This window comes from Lithobates pipiens, unplaced genomic scaffold (genome assembly GCF_037356315.1).
Source record: "Lithobates pipiens isolate NorthernLeopardFrog02 unplaced genomic scaffold, aLitPip1_a1.2 Scaffold_18, whole genome shotgun sequence".
In the NCBI taxonomy this organism is placed as follows: domain Eukaryota; kingdom Metazoa; phylum Chordata; class Amphibia; order Anura; family Ranidae; genus Lithobates; species Lithobates pipiens.
The window spans coordinates 646,738,247-646,761,604 of record NW_027507758.1 but is presented as its reverse complement, the minus strand read 5'-3'; the positions used below and the strand labels follow the sequence as shown (position 1 = coordinate 646,761,604).

At 46.2% G+C, this 23,358-nt stretch overlaps 3 protein-coding genes across 4 annotated transcripts in view; 1 reads left to right on the top strand and 2 right to left on the bottom strand.

Moving 5' to 3' along the window:
- The window catches only part of LOC143986913 (uncharacterized), a 417,248-nt gene that overhangs the window by 75,947 nt on the left and 317,943 nt on the right, over nt 1–23,358 (bottom strand). The window lies entirely within an intron of this gene.
- Nucleotides 1–23,358, bottom strand: part of LOC143989546 (uncharacterized) — a 600,653-nt gene that overhangs the window by 543,115 nt on the left and 34,180 nt on the right. The window lies entirely within an intron of this gene.
- Nucleotides 687–6,998, top strand: LOC143989748 (uncharacterized). 2 transcript variants are annotated; one of them, XM_077490020.1, is made up of 3 exons: nt 687–997; nt 3,244–3,420; nt 3,529–6,998. In XM_077490020.1, the coding sequence occupies exons 2-3, from the start codon at nt 3,258–3,260 to the stop codon at nt 4,512–4,514; spliced, it is 1,149 nt and encodes a 382-aa protein (XP_077346146.1). In that variant the 5' UTR covers nt 687–997; nt 3,244–3,257; the 3' UTR covers nt 4,515–6,998. The 2 variants fall into 2 exon arrangements, with proteins under 2 accessions (XP_077346146.1, XP_077346145.1); XM_077490019.1 differs by having other exon boundaries at nt 3,475–6,998.

Below are 23,358 nucleotides of genomic sequence, written 5' to 3'. Positions count from 1 at the left end.
AATATATAGATGATATGACACAAAAAAAAAAAAAAAAAAAAAAAAAACTGAGTGTCGTTATAGAAGTGCAAAACAAATCAAAGAATACACAAAATACTAATAGTCCATGTGTAGTGTGTCACGTGTCTGAACAAAATACTAATAGTCCATAAGCAGTGAAATGTGTGTTTGAGCAAAAATTCCAAAAACAAAAATGAGGTGAACTAAAGTTATATAGAAAGCATATCCATTTAGTGATAAAATGCGTCCATTTGGTGATCAACAAAGCAGTATCCTGCGTGTTCCAAAAGCAGGGGGTGGATTCCACCAGTGCTCCTATGCGTATAATATCCTCACACTAGGTGCAGTAATTACCTTACCTTACTGCTGCAAGGTAAACAGCATTTCCAAAGTGACGCTTGTTGTCCAATAATGTAGGTTCAGTAGGTGATGTGATCCTGGACTCTCATTCACCATGGGCACGTTGTAACATGCAGAGAAAGCAAGGGGAACACTCCAATAGTGAAGTACGTATTCACAATTTATTGGGTATAAAACGAAGATAAGGTACTCACATTTAAAACAGTAATAAAAAAGCACAACTAAACGAACGCGTGTCACGTTCGCGCTTCCGGACGTCACTTCCGGTGTCCTTACTGGCCAATTGTGTTCCTACGCGTATCGTCAAATGACTTCATCAGGGAAGTCATTTGACGATACGCGTAGGAACACAATTGGCCAGTAAGGACACCGGAAGTGACGTCCGGAAGCGCGAACGTGACACGCGTTCGTTTAGTTGTGCTTTTTTATTACTGTTTTAAATGTGAGTACCTTATCTTCGTTTTATACCCAATAAATTGTGAATACGTACTTCACTATTGGAGTGTTCCCCTTGCTTTCTCTGCATGTTACAACGTGCCCATGGTGAATGAGAGTCCAGGATCACATCACCTACTGAACCTACATTATTGGACAACAAGCGTCACTTTGGAAATGCTGTTTACCTTGCAGCAGTAAGGTAAGGTAATTACTGCACCTAGTGTGAGGATATTATACGCATAGGAGCACTGGTGGAATCCACCCCCTGCTTTTGGAACACGCAGGATACTGCTTTGTTGATCACCAAATGGACGCATTTTATCACTAAATGGATATGCTTTCTATATAACTTTAGTTCACCTCATTTTTGTTTTTGGAATTTTTGCTCAAACACACATTTCACTGCTTATGGACTATTAGTATTTTGTTCAGACACGTGACACACTACACATGGACTATTAGTATTTTGTGTATTCTTTGATTTGTTTTGCACTTCTATAACGACACTCAGTTTTTTTTTTTTTTTTTTGTTTTTTTTTTTGTGTCATATCATCTATATATTTGGATATATACTTAATATTATCTCACTGTCATCTATAGAGGATTTCTCATATCAAGTTTTTTTTTGGTCAAGCGCACAATGTGACCTGGTGTATTGCACTTTAGTATTTATGCACATTGTCTGAGCTTATTTAAACATACAGTTTCACACTTTATTCTATTTCTGTTTTGGTTGTCACTTGAGTACATGTTAATTTAATTAGATTTATGTAGTCGGAGCGCAACACCATTTCTTAACTACTATGACAAACAGCCCTGTGAAGTTCCCTGTACTGTCTCTGTGGTGACATTTACCCGGCCCCCCTCGTTTGTTCCTTCCAGCACACTAGGAGTTAACACAGTGGAATGTGCAAACGAGGGGGGGCGGGTAAATGTCATCACAGAGAACGTGTAGGAGCCGGTGTATGTAGAGTACAAACATACGTGTACTCTACATACTGCTGCTAAAAAATACCTGTGTGGTGAGACTGGTGATAAATGCAAATATAATCTATGAAGTGCCCCCCGCTGTATGTGCATTCTAAAATATATGCAGCTTTTCATTTCTTAGTGTGTGTGTAACTGTATAAGCCGCTCATGTGACTGCTCACTGTGCTCCTCGTTCTGGCCCTCCTCTCTCCTCTCTCAGGCTCACGTCTCTCGTCAGGTCAGTGGGTGTTCTCAGCCCCGCCCACCGACTGTAGCTATCCAATTAGAAGAGAGGCGGGCGGGGCTGACGTCAGGAGAGACGTGAGAGGGGAGGGGCTGGCCAGACCGATCAGTCACATGAGTGGTGTATACAGTTATATACACACCCTAAAAAACGAGGTATAAAGCTGCATATATTTAAAGAAAACACATACAGAGGTGACCACTTAATGGATTATCATTGTATTTATAAAAAAAAGGCATTTTGACAAAAACGCTCGGATCTCTCTTCCGGGAGGGGCGGGGCAAGTCAGGATGACGTCCCCCGACATCGATTTTCCGGGTCGCATGCATCGATGTCGCATCGGGGACCCCCGAATCGCGATGCAGCGATTAAATTCCACACCCCTACAAGTCACTGAGTGCAGTCTCAGGAGATGGGAGGCAGCGGTGTGGGACCTCTGCAACTTGTCTCATGTAATCATTTCATCTTCCACTGATTACTGAATACCAATATTATGAGTCCTGACCCTTACACTGTATACTTTATATTCTACATTACATACTCCTGACCCCTGCACTATATACTCTATGTTGTACATTACATCATTCTGATACTATATAGTCCTATCTGTTGTATCTTATACAATATGTTGTACATTACATAGTCCTGACTTCTTTTGCACTCATTTTCTACCAGCTGGACATTTTATATCGGATGATGTGATTGGAGCACAGACTTTTACATGGTGATAATAATGTGATAACATCCTCAGACTTTGGACCCTTAAACAGAAAGTGATAATGAGGGAGGAGTCAATAACCCAATGATGGGGGTCTTCAGGATCAGTCCAGTCTTCATCTTGGTTGTTCTCCCCCCATCCTCACTCTCTGACCTCTGGTGGGGCTCAGCCCCGCTGTTATTCATGACTAAATCATGGACTAAATAAGGAAGTGCAGGACTTCTTGTGTTGGGAAGATGGCAATGAGTGATAGAGGGGGAGGGGACACTCGTCCTATAATCCCCTCATCACTGTCACTCCTATAAAAGACAGTTCTCCTTGTTTCCTCACTCTCTGACTAAGGTCCATGAATAAAGAAATGATCTGGTAGGAGATCAGAGGATCCATTTACTAGTTACCTTGAGGGGGGAATTGTAAGATCCTCAGAGACAAAGCTGCCTGATGTGGGCGGAGTCCTGGTTTAGGGGAACCAATCAGCTGATGTCTAGTAATAATCTTTGTATTTCTATTTTAGTAGATGGACGGGAGATGAGGAAAACCTCAGAGGATTGTCTCACTTTGTCTCCAGACTGTAAAGTAGAAGATGAGGACATCACACAGTATAGTCCAGGAGAAAACCCGACTACCTCAAATGTCCATCCGGCACCACACAGTGTAGATGGACCATCGTATTCCTCTTATCCTGAGGAACCTCAGACTGTGCGGTACGGGGCCGGACCATCGTATTCCTCTTATCCTGAGGAACCTCAGACTGTGCGGGACGGTGCCGGACCATCGTATTCCTCTTATCCTGAGGAACCTCAGACTGTGCGGGACGGGGCCGTCCTTCCAACAGAGAAGAGCTTTTCCTGTACTGAGTGCGGGAAGTGTTTCCCTTCTAAATCCCATCTTATTGTGCATATAAGATCTCACACAGGGGAGAAGCCGTATTCCTGTCCTGAGTGTGGGAAATGTTTTTCAGAGAAGTCCAATCTTTACAAACATCAGAGATCTCACACAGGGGAGAAGCCGTATTCCTGCCCTGAGTGTGGGAAATGTTTTTCACAGAAGGCCAGTCTTTCCAAACATCAGAGATCTCACAGGGGGGAGAAGCCGTATTCCTGTCCTGAGTGTGGGAAATGTTTTTCAGAGAAGTCCAATCTTTACAAACATCAGAGATCTCACACAGGAGAGAAGCCGTATTCCTGTCCTGTGTGCGGGAAATGTTTTTCAAAGAAGTACAATCTTTACACACATCAGAGATCTCACACGGGGGAGAAGCCGCATTCCTGTCCTGAGTGCGGGAAATGTTTTTCACATAAGTCCCATCTTTACACACATCAGAGATCTCACACGGGGGAGAAGCCACATTCCTGTCCTGGGTGCGGGAAATGTTTTCCACGGAAGTCCCATCTTCACACACATCAGAGATCTCACACGGGGGAGAAGCCGTATTCCTGTTCTGAGTGCGGGAAATGTTTTTCACATAAGTCCCATCTTTACACACATCAGAGATCTCACACGGGGGAGAAGCCGCATTCCTGTTCTGAGTGCGGGAAATGTTTTCCATGGAAGTCCCATCTTCACTCACATCAGAGATCTCACACGGGGGAGAAGCTGTATTCCTGTCCTGGGTGTGGGAAATGTTTTTTACAGAAGTCCGATCTTTCCAAACATCAGAGATCTCACACAGGGGAGAAGCCGCATTCCTGTTCTGAGTGTGGGAAATGTTTTTCAGTAAAGTCCAGTCTTTCCAGACATCAGAGATCTCATATGGAGAAGAAGCCATATTCCTGTCCTGAGTGAAGGAATTGTTCCTCACTGAAGTCCTGTCTTCCTGTACATCAGGGATCCCACACAACCCTCGAGGTGTATTAGTGCCTTGAGTGCGGGAAATGTCTTCTATATGAATGTTGCTGGACATCACAGCTCTCATGTGGGGAAGAAGCACACCCTGATATACACCTCAGATATATTCCATGGCTGATCTCCATCATGGAAGAAACAGTTCCAGGGGTGTGGAGATTTTTTTGAAAAAATGACTTATCCGAGGCACTAAATCGGGGTCCCAATGTCCTTGTCCCTTATGACAATCTCCTCGTTCCTCATCTACCAGAGAGCTCAGCAGAGGTGTGGGAGTTCATTGAAAACTACAAGCCGGCATCGGCAAAGGACAGAACTCTGTGAATGAATGGCACGGCCGCGCTCTTTTCATAAAGTGACAGCCGGTACAGGGAACTTCTCCCCACACTGCTGTCACACAGAGGACTCGGATCACTGAGCAGCTGCAGGAACAGGAACATGTAACGTCTTTCCAAAGCGGAACTTTTCCTTTAACCCTTTCACTGCCAGAGACGGTTTTGTGGGTTTTTTGCCCTCATGTTTAACCCCTTCAATACCGGACACTTTCACCTCCTTCCTGCCCACACCAGTTGACAGCTGTCAGCGTTGTCACACTTTGAATGACAATTGCTCAGTCATGCAACACTGTACCCAAATTTCATTTTTATATTTTTCCCCACAAATAGAGCTTTGGTCGTATTTGATCACCACTGGGGGGGGGGGGGGGGGTTTATTTATTGTGCTACAAATAAATAAAAAAAACAGAAAATTTTGAAAAAAAAAGGTTTTTCTTTGTTTCTGTTATAACATTTTGTAAATAAGTAAGTTTTCTCCTTCCCTGATGGGCCCTGATGAGGAGGTACTGACAGGTATTACTTATGGGCACTGATTGGCATCACTTATGGGCACTGATGAGGAGGTACTGAAAGGCATTACTTATGGGCACTGATTGGCATCACTGGTGGTCATCCCTGACGATCATAGAAACTACAAAGCAGCGCTCTATGGGTTAAATCCAGAAAGTCCATGTGAAATCCATGAGGTGAATAAAAAGAATAGTTTATTGCACGGTGGATTGGAAAAACAAAGAATGCCGGGAACTGTGAGATCTTCAGATGTCACAATAAACAGTCATGCAGATATCTTATCAGATTGATATTGTTAAAAAAAACATTAAAATCAAATGATACCACTGGTGACATCCGGGTGGAGAAGGGTTAATGCCACCCAAGGACTTGCTGGTCAGACATGGTAAGGGGCGCCTTACGCTATGTGGAGATGGATGAAAAGCCCGGTGAAGAGAATGGCAGTCCGCTGCCTGAAACCTTATGATGGAACTTTCCCTGCGTCCAGGAAGAATGGGACGGCGGAGTGCAGGGGAACGCTGTGCCCACCATTGTGAGGACCTGAGATGGTGGCCCGAGGAAACCAAACTGGGCTGTGAGCGGTGGGGTATGACAGCTGCCGTGGGATGGAAAAATCCGGGAGAGCCGAAGGAACCTGGAGCACTGAATGACGTCACCCCCACACCGGAAACCAGGAAGTATGTGATGCACAGTGGAGCGCAAGCTGCTGGGTTCCCGTGACTACATGTCTCAAACGCCTGTGCTTTTTCCAAGTCATGGAAGAAAAGGCAACAGCAGTATTTAAGCCCGATGTGAGGGGTGGGGAGGGGCGGGAGTATCTAGCTCAAGTATAGCCAATAACCCATCTCAACCCTATCATTTATGAAAGAAAGAGAGAGCGTGTGGAATCCATATTACACTCATGGAAATACATTCATCGTAAAATTCATAGAGCCTCTCAAAAACAATGTTATAAAAATATATAAAATACAGTATATATCTGTGTGTATATAGTGATAAAAATCCATAATAATAATGTTGAATCCATGAATAAATAACGAAAAGATAATAAATAATGAAAACTGATATATATTGATGATGTCCGGCTCATTTGGAGTGGGGCCCAGGCGTGTTCTCTTCCTTTGTAGCCCATTACAATACCAATGAATTAGGGTTGTCTTTCACACATGTATTAGACCCCACTGAACTAGTCTTCCTAGATTTGGTTCTGTCTCACGACAAACAAGATATCGTCACCAGAAATCACACCAAACCTACAAGTGACAACTCCTACCTTCATTCTGACAGTTGTCATCACTCCACCCGGCAGATGAACATCCCCAATGGGCAGTTTCATAGGTTGAGGAGGAACTATTCCAGGTTGGTAGACTATACTACACAAGGCAAGCGCATGCAGAGAAAATGTGAAGAGAAGAACTACCCCAGAGATCTGGTCCAGGATGCTTTTGTTTCTCATATGGAGATGCCACCAAAACCCAAAGACACTACTGATAGACAACCAGATAATACAGCTAGATTTGTGTCCACTTTCAACTCTAAATATAGGACTATTTCAAAGATCATCAATAAACATTACAAAATATTATTGCTCTTAATCAAAAATATTTTTGCTCCAAGCAAGTTACAAAGTTCCAATAAAAGACCTCTGTTTGACATTAGTGCCTATTTTGATACTAGGAAGGGCATTTTTCAATGTCGCAAAACAGGTTGCCTCACCTGCCAGTTTATCACTCATGGTCGCCCTGAGATTGCCACCAATAAGGGTACCACTTTCCAGATTAGTCAGTTTATTATTTGCTCAATGGATTTTGTTACTTACTGTATATCCTGTGGTGCCCTTGTAACCTCTTGTATGTAGGCCGTACGATACGTACCTTGTGTACGAGGGTTGGAGAGGACCGGAGGTTTATTACAAAGGGGATTTCACAAACACAGCGTCCCGCGCCATTTTCTCCAGATACATAACAAATATATAAAATGTATAAAATATATAAAATCAAATCCATTCCTAAAGGTACACTTACTGACAATGAGAGGTTTTCCTTCCTGTGCAGGAGGGAAAACTTTCAGATCTATATGTTAGGATCTCTTTCACCTGAAGGCCTCAATGAAGAACTTGATATTCATAGCATGGTGTAACATTCATACAGCTAGTTCACGTCTAACTGGGTCAGGTGTTCTAAGAAATAGGTTTGTCCCAGTTCTATATATACTTTTTATAGGTATTGGTAGGTTCATGGTTATACATGTATACACTATTACTATTACATGTAGATTTACCCTCACATTCACAAGTGATTGAAAAAATGACAAACAATAAAAAAATACACAAAGTTGTCACTAAATGATATATTGCTCACACATGACATGGGTATATGTGGAATTACACCCCAAAATATATTCTGCTGCTTCTCCTGAATACGGGGATACCACATGTGTGAGACTTTTTGGGAGCCTAGCCGCATACAGGACCCCGAAAACCAATCACCGCCTTCAGGATTTCTAAGGGTGTAAAATGGTGATTTCACTTCCTCACTACCTATCACAGCTTCGGAGGACATAAAATGTCCAGATAGCACCAACACCCCCCCCCCCCCCAAATTCCCCCATTTTGGAAAGTAGACACCCCAAGCTAGTTGCATGGGGAGTATTTTTCAGATCTCACTTTTTGTCACAAATTTTTGAAATTTGAAAACAAAAATTTCCTTTTCTTTCTTAATTTTCATGCCTCTTAGCAAATACCTTGGGGTGTTTACGTTCCAAAATGGGGGAATTTGGGGGGTTTTGTGCTATCTAGACATTTTATGGCCTCCGAAGCTGTGATAGGTAGTGAGGAAGTGAAATCACTATTTTACACCCTTAGAAATCCTGAAGGCGGTGATTGGATTTCGGGGTCCTGTACGCAGCTAGGCTCCCAAAAAGTCCCACACATGTGGTATCCCCGTACTCAGGAGAAGAAGCAGAATGTATTTTGGGGTGTAGGAGACAAGAGACACTTTGGGACATGTCCTTTATTACAAAATAAAAAAGTCCTGCGATGTAGATCCATCTCACGCTGCCCGATGAGCCAATTTTTTTTTTAAAAAGCCGCAACAGCTCCGCCTACCATGGTGGGAGGTTCCCGTTGAGTGATGCTTCTTCTCGATGCAGCTGTTATATAGCTGAGGGCGGGGCCACTCAGTGACGTAAATGGGTGACCCCACCTTCCTCTGATGCCACGTTCATCAGGTGGTGGGAGATGCTTCTACATCGTGGGACATTTTTAAGGACTTGTCCCATAGTGTCTCCTGACATTTTTACTATTTTTAGCTCTTTTTTCGGTGAATGGGTAGGGGTACAATGTACCCGCTACCAATTCACACAGGGAGGGGAGGCCAGGATCTTTGGGTCTTCCAGATTCTGACAAGCCCCATGACCCACAAAACCACTGGGCAAGGGTTGTGGGGATGAGGCCCTTGTCCCCATCAACCAGGGGACAAGATGATTTGGGGGGCTACTCCGAAGCACCCTCCACATGTTGAGGGCATGTGGCCTGGTACAGTTCAGGAGGGGGGCTCTCTCTTCGTCCCCCCTCTTTCCCTGTGGCCTGCCAGGTTGCGTGCTCGGATAAGGGTTTGGTATGGATTTTGGGGGGACCCCTGCATCATTTTTTTTTTTATTTGGCACAGGATTCCCCTTAATATCCATACCAGACCTGAAGGGCCTGGTAATGGCCTGGGGGGAACCCATGGCATTTTTGTTCAATGATTTTTATCTATATTGCCGAGACCTGACAATTCATTACAGCCACGATCAATTTAAATGACTTTTTTTCCTTTAGAAATGTCATTTTGCTCTCGGACTGTTCTAAACATGGGAAAATGCGCCCCTTTACAGGCATACTATAGAAACCCCCCCAGGTAGGAAATTTAAAGGAATATTACACTTTTATTGTTTCACTTTAAGCATTATTAAAATCACTGCTCCTGAAAAAAACTTCAGTTTTTAATACTTTTTTTTGCATTGATACATGTCCACTGGGGCAGGACCCGGGTCCCCAAACACTCCCCTGGGGCAGGACCCGGGTCCCCAAACACTCCCCTGGGGCAGGACCCGGGTCCCCAAACACTCCCCTGGGGCAGGACCTGGGTCCCCAAACACTCCCCTGGGGCAGGACCCGGGTCCCCAAACATTGCCCTGGGGCAGGACCTGGGTCCCCAAACACTCCCCTGGGGCAGGACCTGGGTCCTCAAACACTTTTTATGACAATAACTAGCATATAAGCCTTTAAAATGAAGACTTTTGGGTTTTCATGTTCTTGTCCCATAGACTTTAAAGGTGTCCACGTGTTCAAACAATTTTTTTTTCCTGTTCGCAAGTTCTGGTGTGAACCGAACCAAGGGATGTTTGGGTCATCCGTAATTTTCAAAAGTATTGGGATGCCTGTCTTTACACACACACACACACGAACTTTAATGACATCCCAGTCTTAGTCCGTAGGGTTCAATATTGAGTTGGTCCACCCTTTGCAGCTATAACAGCTTCACCTCTTCTGGGAAGGCTGTCCACAAAGTTTAGGAGGGTGTCTATGGGAATGTTAGACCATTCTTACAGAAGTGCATTTGTGAGGTCTGGCACAGTATTAGCATAGTAATTTACATATACATATCATTCTGGTATAACCACTCAAAGTCCAGCAACATACCAGTACGTTTCTGGTCCTTGTTGGGCATATATTGTAATCTTTTTTTTCATGCAGCCTGTGGGCTGAACGAAAAAAAAGAGATTGATTGGTGGGTATTCCCACCATTAAAATACCTCCCTTCATCCACTCACTTCTAATGATGGGCATACATGCACCATTTTGTTTTTAACTGTGGTGGTGAAATCACCTCCTACAGCGCTAGAGTCACGGCTTTATGTATCGTGGGAGGGCACACTGTTGCTGTCAAGATAAATAAATCAGTGCTGCAGCTGAATGGCCTAAAAAATATAGGCCGAAGCATGGGGGCATCCATCCCAAAAATTTGGAGCAAATCACTCCTCCGCCCCTGCTGCCCCCATGCTTCGGCATATATGCTCTTTTTTTAACTGTGGTGGTGAAATCACCTCCGACAGTGCTGGAGTCACGGCTTTATGTATCGTGGGAGCAAACGCTGTTGCTGTCAAAATAAATAAATCTGCACTGCAACTGAATGGCGTACCTGCTAAGCAAATGATGGTTAACAATAAAACAAAGTAACATTACAGTATAACAGTAAGACATACCATACCTGCAAAGCAAATACAAAAAAAAATAAAAAATCAACGCAATCTGTGCACCTGAAAACAAAAAAATGGTTAACAATAAAACACAGTAAACAGTAAAGTATAAAAAAAAAGACATACCTGAAAATAAACCTGATAAAACATAACAATAAAACATTGCAGAATAGAATACGGTAAAAAAGAGCCGAAAAATAGAGAGAGAATAAAGATAACAATAAAACAACTATTTTTGTTTTTTTTATTTGATAATTTTTTTGTGTTTCTTTTTAACACTTTTTTTTATGTAACTGTAAGGGTTCCAGGTTCTTGGGAGACCCTGTGAAAGTGTGTCCTAGTCTGTGCAGTGCTGTACCCTACGCTAAAACTCAGCTAGTATATAGTAGCATTCAAAACATTCACCAATGCAAAGACCAGGATTGTCAGGACAATAATAGCGGGTGCCACGCCTATATCCGTGCTTGCTGCAGACACAAAATCTTATTTGGGGGGTTCGTTGGGTAGGGGTACTTGGCAGGACATACAGAAAATGGCTCTCATGCATCCGGCTTACTGCATTTGGATTGGGAAGGTGAGGTGGAACACTGTCTGGAAACAGAAAGGGCTCTGACGATCTCTTCCTGGAATTTAAGGAAGGATCCAGTCCGTCCTGAAGCTCTGTATAGCACATGAGCATTCAGCAAAGCCAATTGAAATAAATAAAGACACTTTTTTGTACGAGCGTCTGGCCTTACAGGCAATTAGGTACGGTGCCAACAACTGGCCATTGAGGTCCACCCCTCCCATATTTTGGTTATATTTGTGGACACAGAGGGGTTTCTCCACAACAGCAGTCACCGTAGGAATTTGGACCCTCGTGTCTGCATGAAGGGAGGTAAGAACGAAAACATTTTTATTATCCCTCCACTTCACAGCGAGCAAATTATTACATTTCAAGTAGGCTCTCTGCCCCAGCCTAAGATTGGATTCTACAAGCGGCTGGGGGAAGCCCTGGCGATTAGGTCGCACAGTGCCAATCTGATGATCAAACAAGTGACTAAAAAGTGGCACACTCGTGTAATAATTCTCCACATACAAGTGGTACCCCTTTCTGAATAAGGGTGATACCAAGTCCCATGCAATCTTACCAGCACTCCCTATGTAATCTGGGCAGATTGGCGGCTCTATGTGAGTATATTTTCCCTCGTAAACCATAAAACTACATGTATAGCCTGTGGCCCTGTCACAGAGCTTATACATCTTGACCCCGTATCTGGCATGCTTGCTGGGAAGATACAGTTTGAAAGACAAACTTAATCAGGGACTCATCAACACAGACAACTTCATGGGGAATTAAACAAGTCTGCAAAAAGTTGGTTGAAGTGGTTTATGAGGGGCCGAATTTTGTAGAGCCGATCGTATTCAGGGTCTCCACGAGGACGACAGAGTTCATTGTTGTTGAAGTGCATGAACCGCAAAATCTGCTCGTATTGTGCCCTGGTCATGGAGGCAGAGAACACGGGCATATGGTAAATTGGGTCAGTGGACCAATATGACCACAACATACTCATTTTAACTATGCCCATGTCGAGGGATAGGCCCTGAAAGGTCTTAAATTCAGAAACCGTAACTGGTTTCCAATCTGTGGCAAGGGAGGACTGGGGATTAGCGGCGATGTGTTGACCAGCATACAAATTACTTTGGTCCACAATAGATCTCTAGAGATAGAGAGCCCTAACACTTATAACAGTCACAAATGACACCAATGCAGTGATCAGTAAAAAAATAAAAACTGCTATTGGTGTCACTGTGACAGGGGGTGCAGGGGGGTGATGGGGGTGTTATGTGCCTATGTGTGCTAGTGTTAGTGTAGTGTTGGTACAGACTCACTGTGATGTCTTCTCTCCTCACGAGCCAGAATGAAAAGGCTCCACGAGGAGAGATGACATCACTTCTGCTTCTGTTTACAGTTCAGGAGCAGAGGAAGCTTCTCATTCACCAGGAGCGATCGTGAGGGGGTGGTCATGAATTAGTGGCCTCCCCCTCAGGATGGATCACTCCTGGAACAAAGCCAACCGTCTCGGGTGCCGAGGGGGCACGATCACGCCAATCCCGCCCGTGGGACCGGAGTAACATACCCATACGTTACTCTGCCTACCCGTGACATTCTGCCACAGTATATCTACGTGAGGCGGTCAGCAAGTGGTTAATCAATAGTTTTTTTCTCTGAAAACTTTTTTCTGCCCCCTTTTATGTGTTTTAGAATGACCACGTGTAATAACACACATTTTCTGTTGTTCAGGGCTTAAATATTCATAAACATTTACATGCAGCATTAAACTTAATTTCCTTATTAAATCATTTATTTACACTCTGGCATTAATTAATTACCTTATTACTCCATGTATTCCTGTATTCCATATATATGGAATGTATCAATTCTCCATAGTACAGGGACAAACTTCTGAGCCTTGAGATGTTAACCATCCCATGTTATCCTTTTATATAAACAAACACACTCACTCCTTGTTTAGTATGATAGTCTTGTGTATAGTGATGGCCGAACGGTTCGCCCGGCGGTCGTTTCGCGGCGAATTTCCGACTTTCGCCGTCCGCGGGTTCGAACGCCTTTTTCCGTCGTTCGCCCCGGCGGACTTACGTGTTTAATGTATACAAGAACTTTAACCTTTCGTGACACGTTTATCATGTGTTACAGGACAACCAATTGAGACATGACAGCTCATGGACACTTGGACATTCCCCCTAACCTATAAATACACCCGATCCGGTGGCCATTTTACATTCTTTCTTCTGTCACTGTAGGGAAAGGATCCTGTGTGGAGTAGGGACAGAGAAAACGCTAGCTATTTGGTACACAAAAGTTCTTTTCAGGACTGGTATAGGTGTTAGGTCAGCAGCCTGAGTTTCTTTTGTCAGTTTAGATAAAGGGACAGAGCGCTGTATGCTGCTATTTTAGGGACAGCTCAGCCAGATTAGTCTTTCTTCATCATCATCATCATCATCATCATTAGCTGTTACTATCAGGTCCACAAAAGAGCTGTTCCAGCTAATCGTTCCAGCCTACTCTTTTTTGCCAATTTGTATAGGGACAGGCAGGAAGCAGTGTGTCAGGCAGTGAGGATAATTTTAAAGACTTGCTGTTACTATTAGTTCCACAAAGGTTCTTTTCAGGACTGGTATCAGTGGTACGGTAATAGGCTTGTACACGTATAATATTCTTTCTTCCAAATATAGAAAGAATATTATACTTGACTGCTGCCCTTCTGCTGCAGTCTGCTAATCATTCACAACTCACTTGTTCCACAAAGCTCTTTATCAGGACTGGTAACTTGGTCTGTCTAGGGTGCTACGGTACATAGGCTTGGGTGCGGTACAGTCTGCTGTTCTGTAAGGACCGCTATCGGTCCACAATACATAGGGTTGCCGTGCACTACTGCTGACCGCTGCCCTATACTGCAGCAGTCCTTCATTGGTATAGGGACTGACGTACAGTCTGCTAATCACTAACACACAACCTGCTTGGTCCACAAAAGTTCTTATAAGGACTGGTAACTTGGTATAGGGTGCTACGGTACATAGGCCTGAGTGCGTTACAGTCTGCTGTTCTGTAAGGACCGCTATCGGTCCACAATACATAGGGTTGCCGTGCACTACTGCTGACCGCTGCCCTATACTGCAGCAGTCCTTCAGCGGTATAGGGACTGACGCACAGTCTGCTAAACACTAACACACAACCTGCTTGGTCCACAAAAGTTTTTATAAGGACTGGTAACTTGGTATAGGGTGCTACGGTACATAGGCCTGAGTGCAGTACAGTCTGCTGTTCTGTAAGGACCGCTATCGGTCCACAATACATAGGGTTGCCGTGCACTACTGCTGACCGCTGCCCTATACTGCAGCAGTCCTTCATTGGTATAGGGACTGACGTACAGTCTGCTAATCACTAACACACAACCTGCTTGGTCCACAAAAGTTCTTATAAGGACTGGTAACTTGGTATAGGGTGCTACGGTACATAGGCCTGAGTGCGTTACAGTCTGCTGTTCTGTAAGGACCGCTATCGGTCCACAATACATAGGGTTGCCGTGCACTACTGCTGACCGCTGCCCTATACTGCAGCAGTCCTTCATTGGTATAGGGACTGACGTACAGTCTGCTAATCACTAACACACAACCTGCTTGTTCCACAAAAGTTCTTATAAGGACTGGTAACTTGGTATAGGGTGCTACGGTACATAGGCCTGAGTGCGTTACAGTCTGCTGTTCTGTAAGGACCGCTATCGGTCCACAATACATAGGGTTGCCGTGCACTACTGCTGACCGCTGCCCTATACTGCAGCAGTCCTTCATTGGTATAGGGACTGACGTACAGTCTGCTAATCACTAACACACAACCTGCTTGGTCCACAAAAGTTCTTATAAGGACTGGTAACTTGGTATAGGGTGCTACGGTACATAGGCCTGAGTGCGTTACAGTCTGCTGTTCTGTAAGGACCGCTATCGGTCCACAATACATAGGGTTGCCGTGCACTACTGCTGACCGCTGCCCTATACTGCAGCAGTCCTTCAGCGGTATAGGGACTGACGCACAGTCTGCTAAACACTAACACACAACCTGCTTGGTCCACAAAAGTTTTTATAAGGACTGGTAACTTGGTATAGGGTGCTACGGTACATAGGCCTGAGTGCGTTACAGTCTGCTGTTCTGTAAGGACCGCTATCGGTCCACAATACATAGGGTTGCCGTGCACTACTGCTGACCGCTGCCCTATACTGCAGCAGTCCTTCATTGGTATAGGGACTGACGTACAGTCTGCTAATCACTAACACACAACCTGCTTGGTCCACAAAAGTTCTTATAAGGACTGGTAACTTGGTATAGGGTGCTACGGTACATAGGCCTGAGTGCGTTACAGTCTGCTGTTCTGTAAGGACCGCTATCGGTCCACAATACATAGGGTTGCCGTGCACTACTGCTGACCGCTGCCCTATACTGCAGCAGTCCTTCAGCGGTATAGGGACTGACGCACAGTCTGCTAAACACTAACACACAACCTGCTTGGTCCACAAAAGTTCTTATAAGGACTGGTAACTTGGTATAGGGTGCTACGGTACATAGGCCTGAGTGCAGTACAGTCTGCTGTTCTGTAAGGACCGCTATCGGTCCACAATACATAGGGTTGCCGTGCACTACTGCTGACCGCTGCCCTATACTGCAGCAGTCCTTCATTGGTATAGGGACTGACGTACAGTCTGCTAATCACTAACACACAACCTGCTTGGTCCACAAAAGTTCTTATAAGGACTGGTAACTTGGTATAGGGTGCTACGGTACATAGGCCTGAGTGCGTTACAGTCTGCTGTTCTGTAAGGACCGCTATCGGTCCACAATACATAGGGTTGCCGTGCACTACTGCTGACCGCTGCCCTATACTGCAGCAGTCCTTCAGCGGTATAGGGACTGACGCACAGTCTGCTAAACACTAACACACAACCTGCTTGGTCCACAAAAGTTTTTATAAGGACTGGTAACTTGGTATAGGGTGCTACGGTACATAGGCCTGAGTGCAGTACAGTCTGCTGTTCTGTAAGGACCGCTATCGGTCCACAATACATAGGGTTGCCGTGCACTACTGCTGACCGCTGCCCTATACTGCAGCAGTCCTTCATTGGTATAGGGACTGACGTACAGTCTGCTAATCACTAACACACAACCTGCTTGTTCCACAAAAGTTCTTATAAGGACTGGTAACTTGGTATAGGGTGCTACGGTACATAGGCTTGAGTGCGGTACAGTCTGCTGTTCTGTAAGGACCGCTATCGGTCCACAATAGATAGGGTTGACGTGCACCACTGCTGACCGCTGCCCTATACTGCAGCAGTCCTTCAGCGGTATAGGGACTGACGTACAGTCTGCTAAACACTAATACACAACCTGCTTGGTCCACAAAAGTTCTTATAAGGACTGGTAACTTGGTATAGGGTGCTACGGTACATAGGCTTGAGTGCGGTACAGTCTGCTGTTCTGTAAGGACCGCTATCGGTCCACAATAGATAGGGTTGACGTGCACCACTGCTGACCGCTGCCCTATACTGCAGCAGTCCTTCAGCGGTATAGGGACTGACGCACAGTCTGCTAAACACTAACACACAACCTGCTTGGTCCACAAAAGTTTTTATAAGGACTGGTAACTTGGTATAGGGTGCTACGGTACATAGGCCTGAGTGCGTTACAGTCTGCTGTTCTGTAAGGACCGCTATCGGTCCACAATACATAGGGTTGCCGTGCACTACTGCTGACCGCTGCCCTATACTGCAGCAGTCCTTCATTGGTATAGGGACTGACGTACAGTCTGCTAATCACTAACACACAACCTGCTTGGTCCACAAAAGTTCTTATAAGGACTGGTAACTTGGTATAGGGTGCTACGGTACATAGGCCTGAGTGCGTTACAGTCTGCTGTTCTGTAAGGACCGCTATCGGTCCACAATACATAGGGTTGCCGTGCACTACTGCTGACCGCTGCCCTATACTGCAGCAGTCCTTCAGCGGTATAGGGACTGACGCACAGTCTGCTAAACACTAACACACAACCTGCTTGGTCCACAAAAGTTCTTATAAGGACTGGTAACTTGGTATAGGGTGCTACGGTACATAGGCTTGAGTGCGGTACAGTCTGCTGTTCTGTAAGGACCGCTATCGGTCCACAATAGATAGGGTTGACGTGCACCACTGCTGACCGCTGCCCTATACTGCAGCAGTCCTTCAGCGGTATAGGGACTGACGTACAGTCTGCTAAACACTAATACACAACCTGCTTGGTCCACAAAAGTTCTTATAAGGACTGGTAACTTGGTATAGGGTGCTACGGTACATAGGCTTGAGTGCGGTACAGTCTGCTGTTCTGTAAGGACCGCTATAGGTCCACAATAGATAGGGTTGACGTGCACCACTGCTGACCGCTCACCTATACTGCAGCAGTCCTTCAGCGGTATAGGGACTAAGAGTTTTGTCACAGGGTCATTTAAAAAATGACATGCAGAGGAAGAGGCAGGCCCTTCCGCAGGGGTGGTAGGGGTAGGGCAGGAGCAACAGGCTTGAGCCAAAGTGGGAAGTTGCAGAAGGTGCGTTCAATTACTTTAAAGGATGCACCAGACTTGGTTGAGTGGCTCGCTCAGCCTTACTCTTCTGCACCCTCCTCATCCTCTCGATCTGCACCCTCTTCTTCACTCTCTGCTATGTGCACCCCCAAAGACACTACCACCAACAACACGACCACCACCACCACCACCACATACCTTCCGCTTGAGTCACTGGAATTATTTTCCGATCCATATCAAGAGGACATTTCTGATGCGCAGCCACTCTTGGTATTGGATCAGGAAGAGGAGGTAGCAACAAGCGCTACTCAGCAGTCTGACGCCAGTACCCAGATCAGCCCAAGGAGGAGGTTGGTCCCCGGTGTTGCTGCCTACTCTACTTATAGCGGTGGGGAAGGTGACGTTGATGATGACGTGTCTAGTGATGTCACGTGGGTGCCCACAAGAGAGGAAGAGGAGGGGAGTTCAGAGGGAGATATGGACCAGCAGATAGGGAGGAGAAGCAGCAATGACTTACATTGCACAGCAGGGACAAAGCAGACTGCAAATGTATCAGGAGCGAGTCATCGACCATGTACGGTCACATCTGGCGCTCCCAGGACACCGGCACATGGCTCCGCAGTGTGGGCTTTTTTTAACGTGTCCGCTGCTGACAATAGCGTTGCCATCTGCAATCTTTGCAGTCAACGCGTTAGTCGCGGTAAGCCCAATACTCACCTAGGGACGACCGCCTTAAGAAGGCACATGAGCAGCCATCACCGAGCCCAGTGGGAGCAACGGAACACACAAAGCCACACTGCAGGCTCTCACCGTCCAGCCTCGTCTTCTACTTCTCCTTCTCCTCTCTCCTCACAATTGTCCTCCACTCCACCTTCCATCACGCCAAGCTCACATTTTTCTGCAAAAAGGCAGGCTTCCGTGGGCCTAATGTTTGAGCGTAAAAAAATGATGACGCCGGATAACCCTCTTGCCCAACGGTTGGCGGCTGGCTTGTCAGAACTCATAGCCCGCCAACTACTGCCATATAAACTGGTGGACTCGGAGGCCTTTCGCAAATTTGTGGCCATTGGAACACCACAATGGAAGGTCCCAGGAAGGAAGTATTTCTCAGAGAAGGGCATCCCAGAGCTATATGGCCATGTTCAGCGGCAAGTGAATGTATCTCTGGCACACAGTGTCGGTGCCAAGATACATCTGACCACAGACACGTGGTCTAGCAAACACGGGCAGGGAAGGTATATCAGTTTTACTGCCCACTGGGTGAACCTTCTGACGGCCGTCAAGCATGTAACCCGTGGCACCCGTGTAGATTTGGTTTTACCGCCACGGATTGCATGCAGGCCTGACTCTTCTTCTCCTCCTCCTACTCCATCCTCCTCCCTCTCCTCCTCAGCTGCCTCCTCCTTTTCCGCTGCTAGCGTCTCTTCCACTGCACCGCCCAAGCTCCCCAGAACCTATTCCACATGCCAGGTGAGACGTTGCCATGCCGTGCTGCGTCTGTTGTGCCTGGAAGCAAAGAGCCACACTGGCCCGGCACTCCTTTCAGCTTTGCGTTCACAGGCAGATGAGTGGCTAACACCGCTCAATTTGACAGTTGGTAAAGTGGTGTGTGACAACGGTGCCAATCTGCTTAGCGCATTGAAACAGGGCAAAATCACGCACGTGCCGTGCATGGCACACGTCTTAAACTTGGTCGTGCAGCGATTCCTTGTCAAATACCCTGGGGTCCAGGACATCTTGCGGCAGGCAAGGAAAATCTCGGCCCATTTCAGAAGATCTTACACGGCCATGGCTCGCCTTGCTGACATTCAGCGGCGACACCATCTGCCGGTCAGACGTCTTATTTGCGATTGCCCGACGCGATGGAACTCAACCTTCTATATGCTTGATAGGCTGCTCCAGCAGAAACGTGCAGTTAACGTCTACCTGTATGAACTCTGCGAAAGAAACGGTTCTGGGGAGCTGGGTTTTTTTTCACCGCGCCAGTGGCTGCTCATGCGCGACACATGCAGACTTCTGCGGCCATTTGAGGAGATCACCAAACTGGTCAGTCGCAGCCATGGCGCCATCAGTGACATGGTACCTTATGCCTTCTTTCTGGAGCGTGCATTGCGTCGTGTCATTGATCAGGCTGTGGAGGAGCAGGAGCGGGAAGATGAGGAAGTCGCAATGCTGGATGAATTCCCAGGGGGGGCTACTCTATCTGAGACAAGTCAACAACAGGAGTCTGATGAGGAGTCAGAGGAGGATGGTGCCGGGGCGGATGAGCAGGAGCAAGAAGAGCATGCTTTAAACCTTTCTGGGATCCCTGTTGTGCGAGGATGGGGAGAGGAGAATGAAGAGGACGACATTATCCTGGATGATGAGCAGGAGCCAGGCCACCACACCGCTTCCACTTTAGTGCAAATGGGGGCCTTCATGCTCCAGTGTTTTAATAGGGACCCCCGTATAAAAAGCATAAGGGTCAAGGACCAGTACTGGGTGGCAACGTACTTAGATCCCCGGTACAAACACAAAATGGCGGAAATGTTACCGCCGTCGCAGAGGGCTGTCAGAATGCAGCACTTCCAGGCCTTGCTTCGAGAAATGCTGCATTCTGCTTTTGCGTGCGCTGGCAGAGGAGCAATTCCCACTCCCAGAGAAGGATTTGCGGGTACCAATCCAACAGCGCCTGCAAGAAGAGGCCGGTTTGAAGATGTGTTGGTGACTTCGGATATGAGGTCATTCTTTCAGCCGACCCATCGACAGGTGTCATCCGGATCCAGCATCAGGGAACGCCTAGACCGTCAGGTGTCCGACTACATTGGGTTAACGGCCGATGTGGACGCTCTGAGGAGTGATGAACCCCTAGACTACTGGGTGGGCAGGCTTGACCTCTGGCCAGAGCTTGCCCAATTTGCAATCGAACTGTTGGCTTGCCCCTCATCCAGTGTCCTGTCCGAAAGGACGTTCAGCGCAGCAGGGGGGATTGTGACCGATAAGCGTACTCGCCTAGCTCACCACAGTGTTAACTACCTCACATTTCTAAAAATGAATGAGGCATGGATCTCGGAGGAATTCAACACATGTGATCAGTAGACCATGTATATGTCTATAAACAATTTTTGGAATCAAGCACACAGACCTTCTTAATTCATTTGGCTCACTTCCCTGACCCAAAAAAGCACACCGTACTATATGCCCCTACCCTCCTCTTTGAAGAGGTTGAGCGGTGTCATATTTCTACTGGGGCTGCTTATTATGAGGGGTTCCCACCATCCCTGTGCTGTGCTGACTTCCTCCTGGGTGTTCTTATTATGAGGGGCTCCCACCATCCCTGTGCTGTGCTGACTTCCTCCTGGGGGTTCTTATTATGAGGGGATCACACCATCCCTGTGCTGTGCTGACTTCCTCCTGGGGCTGCTTACGGTGCTGCTGTCAGCGCTGTATGTCACGGAGCTGCTGTCAGCGCTGTATGTCACGGAGCTGCTGTCAGCGCTGTATGTCACGGAGCTGCTGTCAGCGCTGTATGTCACGGAGCTGCTGTCAGCGCTGTATGTCACGGAGCTGCTGTCAGCGCTGTATGTCACGGAGCTGCTGTCAGCGCTGTATGTCACGGAGCTGCTGTCAGCGCTGTATGTCACGGAGCTGCTGTCAGCGCTGTATGTCACGGAGCTGCTGTCAGCGCTGTATGTCACGGAGCTGCTGTCAGCGCTGTATGTCACGGTGCTGCTGTCAGCGCTGTATGTCACGGAGCTGCTGTCAGCGCTGTATGTCACGGAGCTGCTGTCAGTGCTGTATGTCACGGAGCTGCTGTCAGCGCTGTATGTCACGGAGCTGCTGTCAGCGCTGTATGTCACGGAGCTGCTGTCAGCGCTGTATGTCACGGTGCTGCTGTCAGCGCTGTATGTCACGGAGCTGCTGTCAGCGCTGTATGTCACGGAGCTGCTGTCAGCGCTGTATGTCACGGAGCTGCTGTCAGCGCTGTATGTCACGGAGCTGCTGTCAGCGCTGTATGTCACGGAGCTGCTGTCAGCGCTGTATGTCACGGTGCTGATGTCAGTGCTCTGTATTACGGTGCTGCTGTCAGTGCTCTGTATCTCCTGCACCCTCTTGTTTGCCTACCCTGGTCCCTGACCTTCCCTCTCCTCCATTGCCTTCATTAGCTCCATAGTCCTGAATTGTCAGAACAATTTCCCAAATAAAAAAAAAATGCTTGTAGTTATCGATCCCAAATTCACCTCATACATGTATTATGCTATTGTCCAGGTGGTGGGACTACGTGCTACCCCCTAATAATTACCCCGTGGCCGCAAATTCGACCTAAAGGTTTGCGAAATTCGCCTCCCATTGAAGTCAATGGAGCCCGCGGCGAACGGTCGTTTTCGCGAACGTTTGTGTCCGTTCGCGTTTCGCGTTCGCGAAACGTCCCGTCGGAAGTTCGTCCATCACTACTTGTGTACACTTAAAAAAAAAAAAAAAAAACAAGAGATGAATAATGTCTTTTAACTTTGTCTGTTGTTCGTTGCCTTTTCTTTTGTTTGTTGCTTTTTCTTTCATTCATTGCTTTTTCTTGGAAGAATATTGTCCTTATCTTTTCTTTGAAGAATAATTTTCTTGTAGATTTTGCCTTGTTCCTTGAATTGTGTGCTGTAGTGTTTGCCTAGTGATCTTTCTTTGCCTTTGTCCTTGGAGCGTCCATCTTCAAACATCAAAATCTGACTTTCAAATGATCTCACCCAAAGAGTACATCTGCCCGTTGTACCTACAATGGTGGCTTTTTTAAATAACGTGAAGTCTTAGTTCCGGTTTAAACACTTATTTTTCTTCTTGGGCAAAAGCCCAACATTTTCTTATGTGAGACTTTCTCACCGTCTTAGGAACTAACCTTGGCAGAAATCCTCACGTACGTAACATTACGTTTACACAAAGTCCTGGATTTCCAAAATAACTTGAAGCATACCGTCCAATTGGCCTTGTCAATCAACTTTGTAGGCTGGCTCTTTTTTTTTCTTCTTCATACAAAGTTACAAACTTTGGCCAGAGGTGAGAAAAGCAGACAGAAAAAAACCTCCCCCTCGTCTTTTACTGGACTGTTGTCCACATCGGCACAAACACAAACGCCTCCTTCTAGGTTCTTTGTTTTTTTCCCGAGACTTGATCAATCACGGAATTGTATTAGTGTCCCCCCTTTGTCAAAGAGTGGGAAAAAAATGAGCACTGTGATTGGCTCACCAAAATGAAGAAAGTAGAAATCTACTATTCTTGTATCTCAGAGGCATTTCTGAATGAATAGCCAAGTCTTTGTGTAAATATGTCTGTGTCCTCTCTCCTAGAGGGTGTGTGAAGGAGAAGTGTGTCTGTCTTCATCCAAGGCCGCATCTCCATCAATATGTAAGGAATTTGTTTCATAATAGAAATTGTAGAATCCTTAGTTTGTAAAATACTTCAAGAAAAGTTGTTTAATCTTCAGAAAGATAATCAAAGGCAAGACTTACATAATGACATCTGGTAACATATGGTATGGTGATGGCTTCAGAATGAGGAAGACATATCAGATGTTACATTCTCCAAAGTGTAGGGTTCCTTCCCTCTCTTCCCAAATAGCCATTCAACCC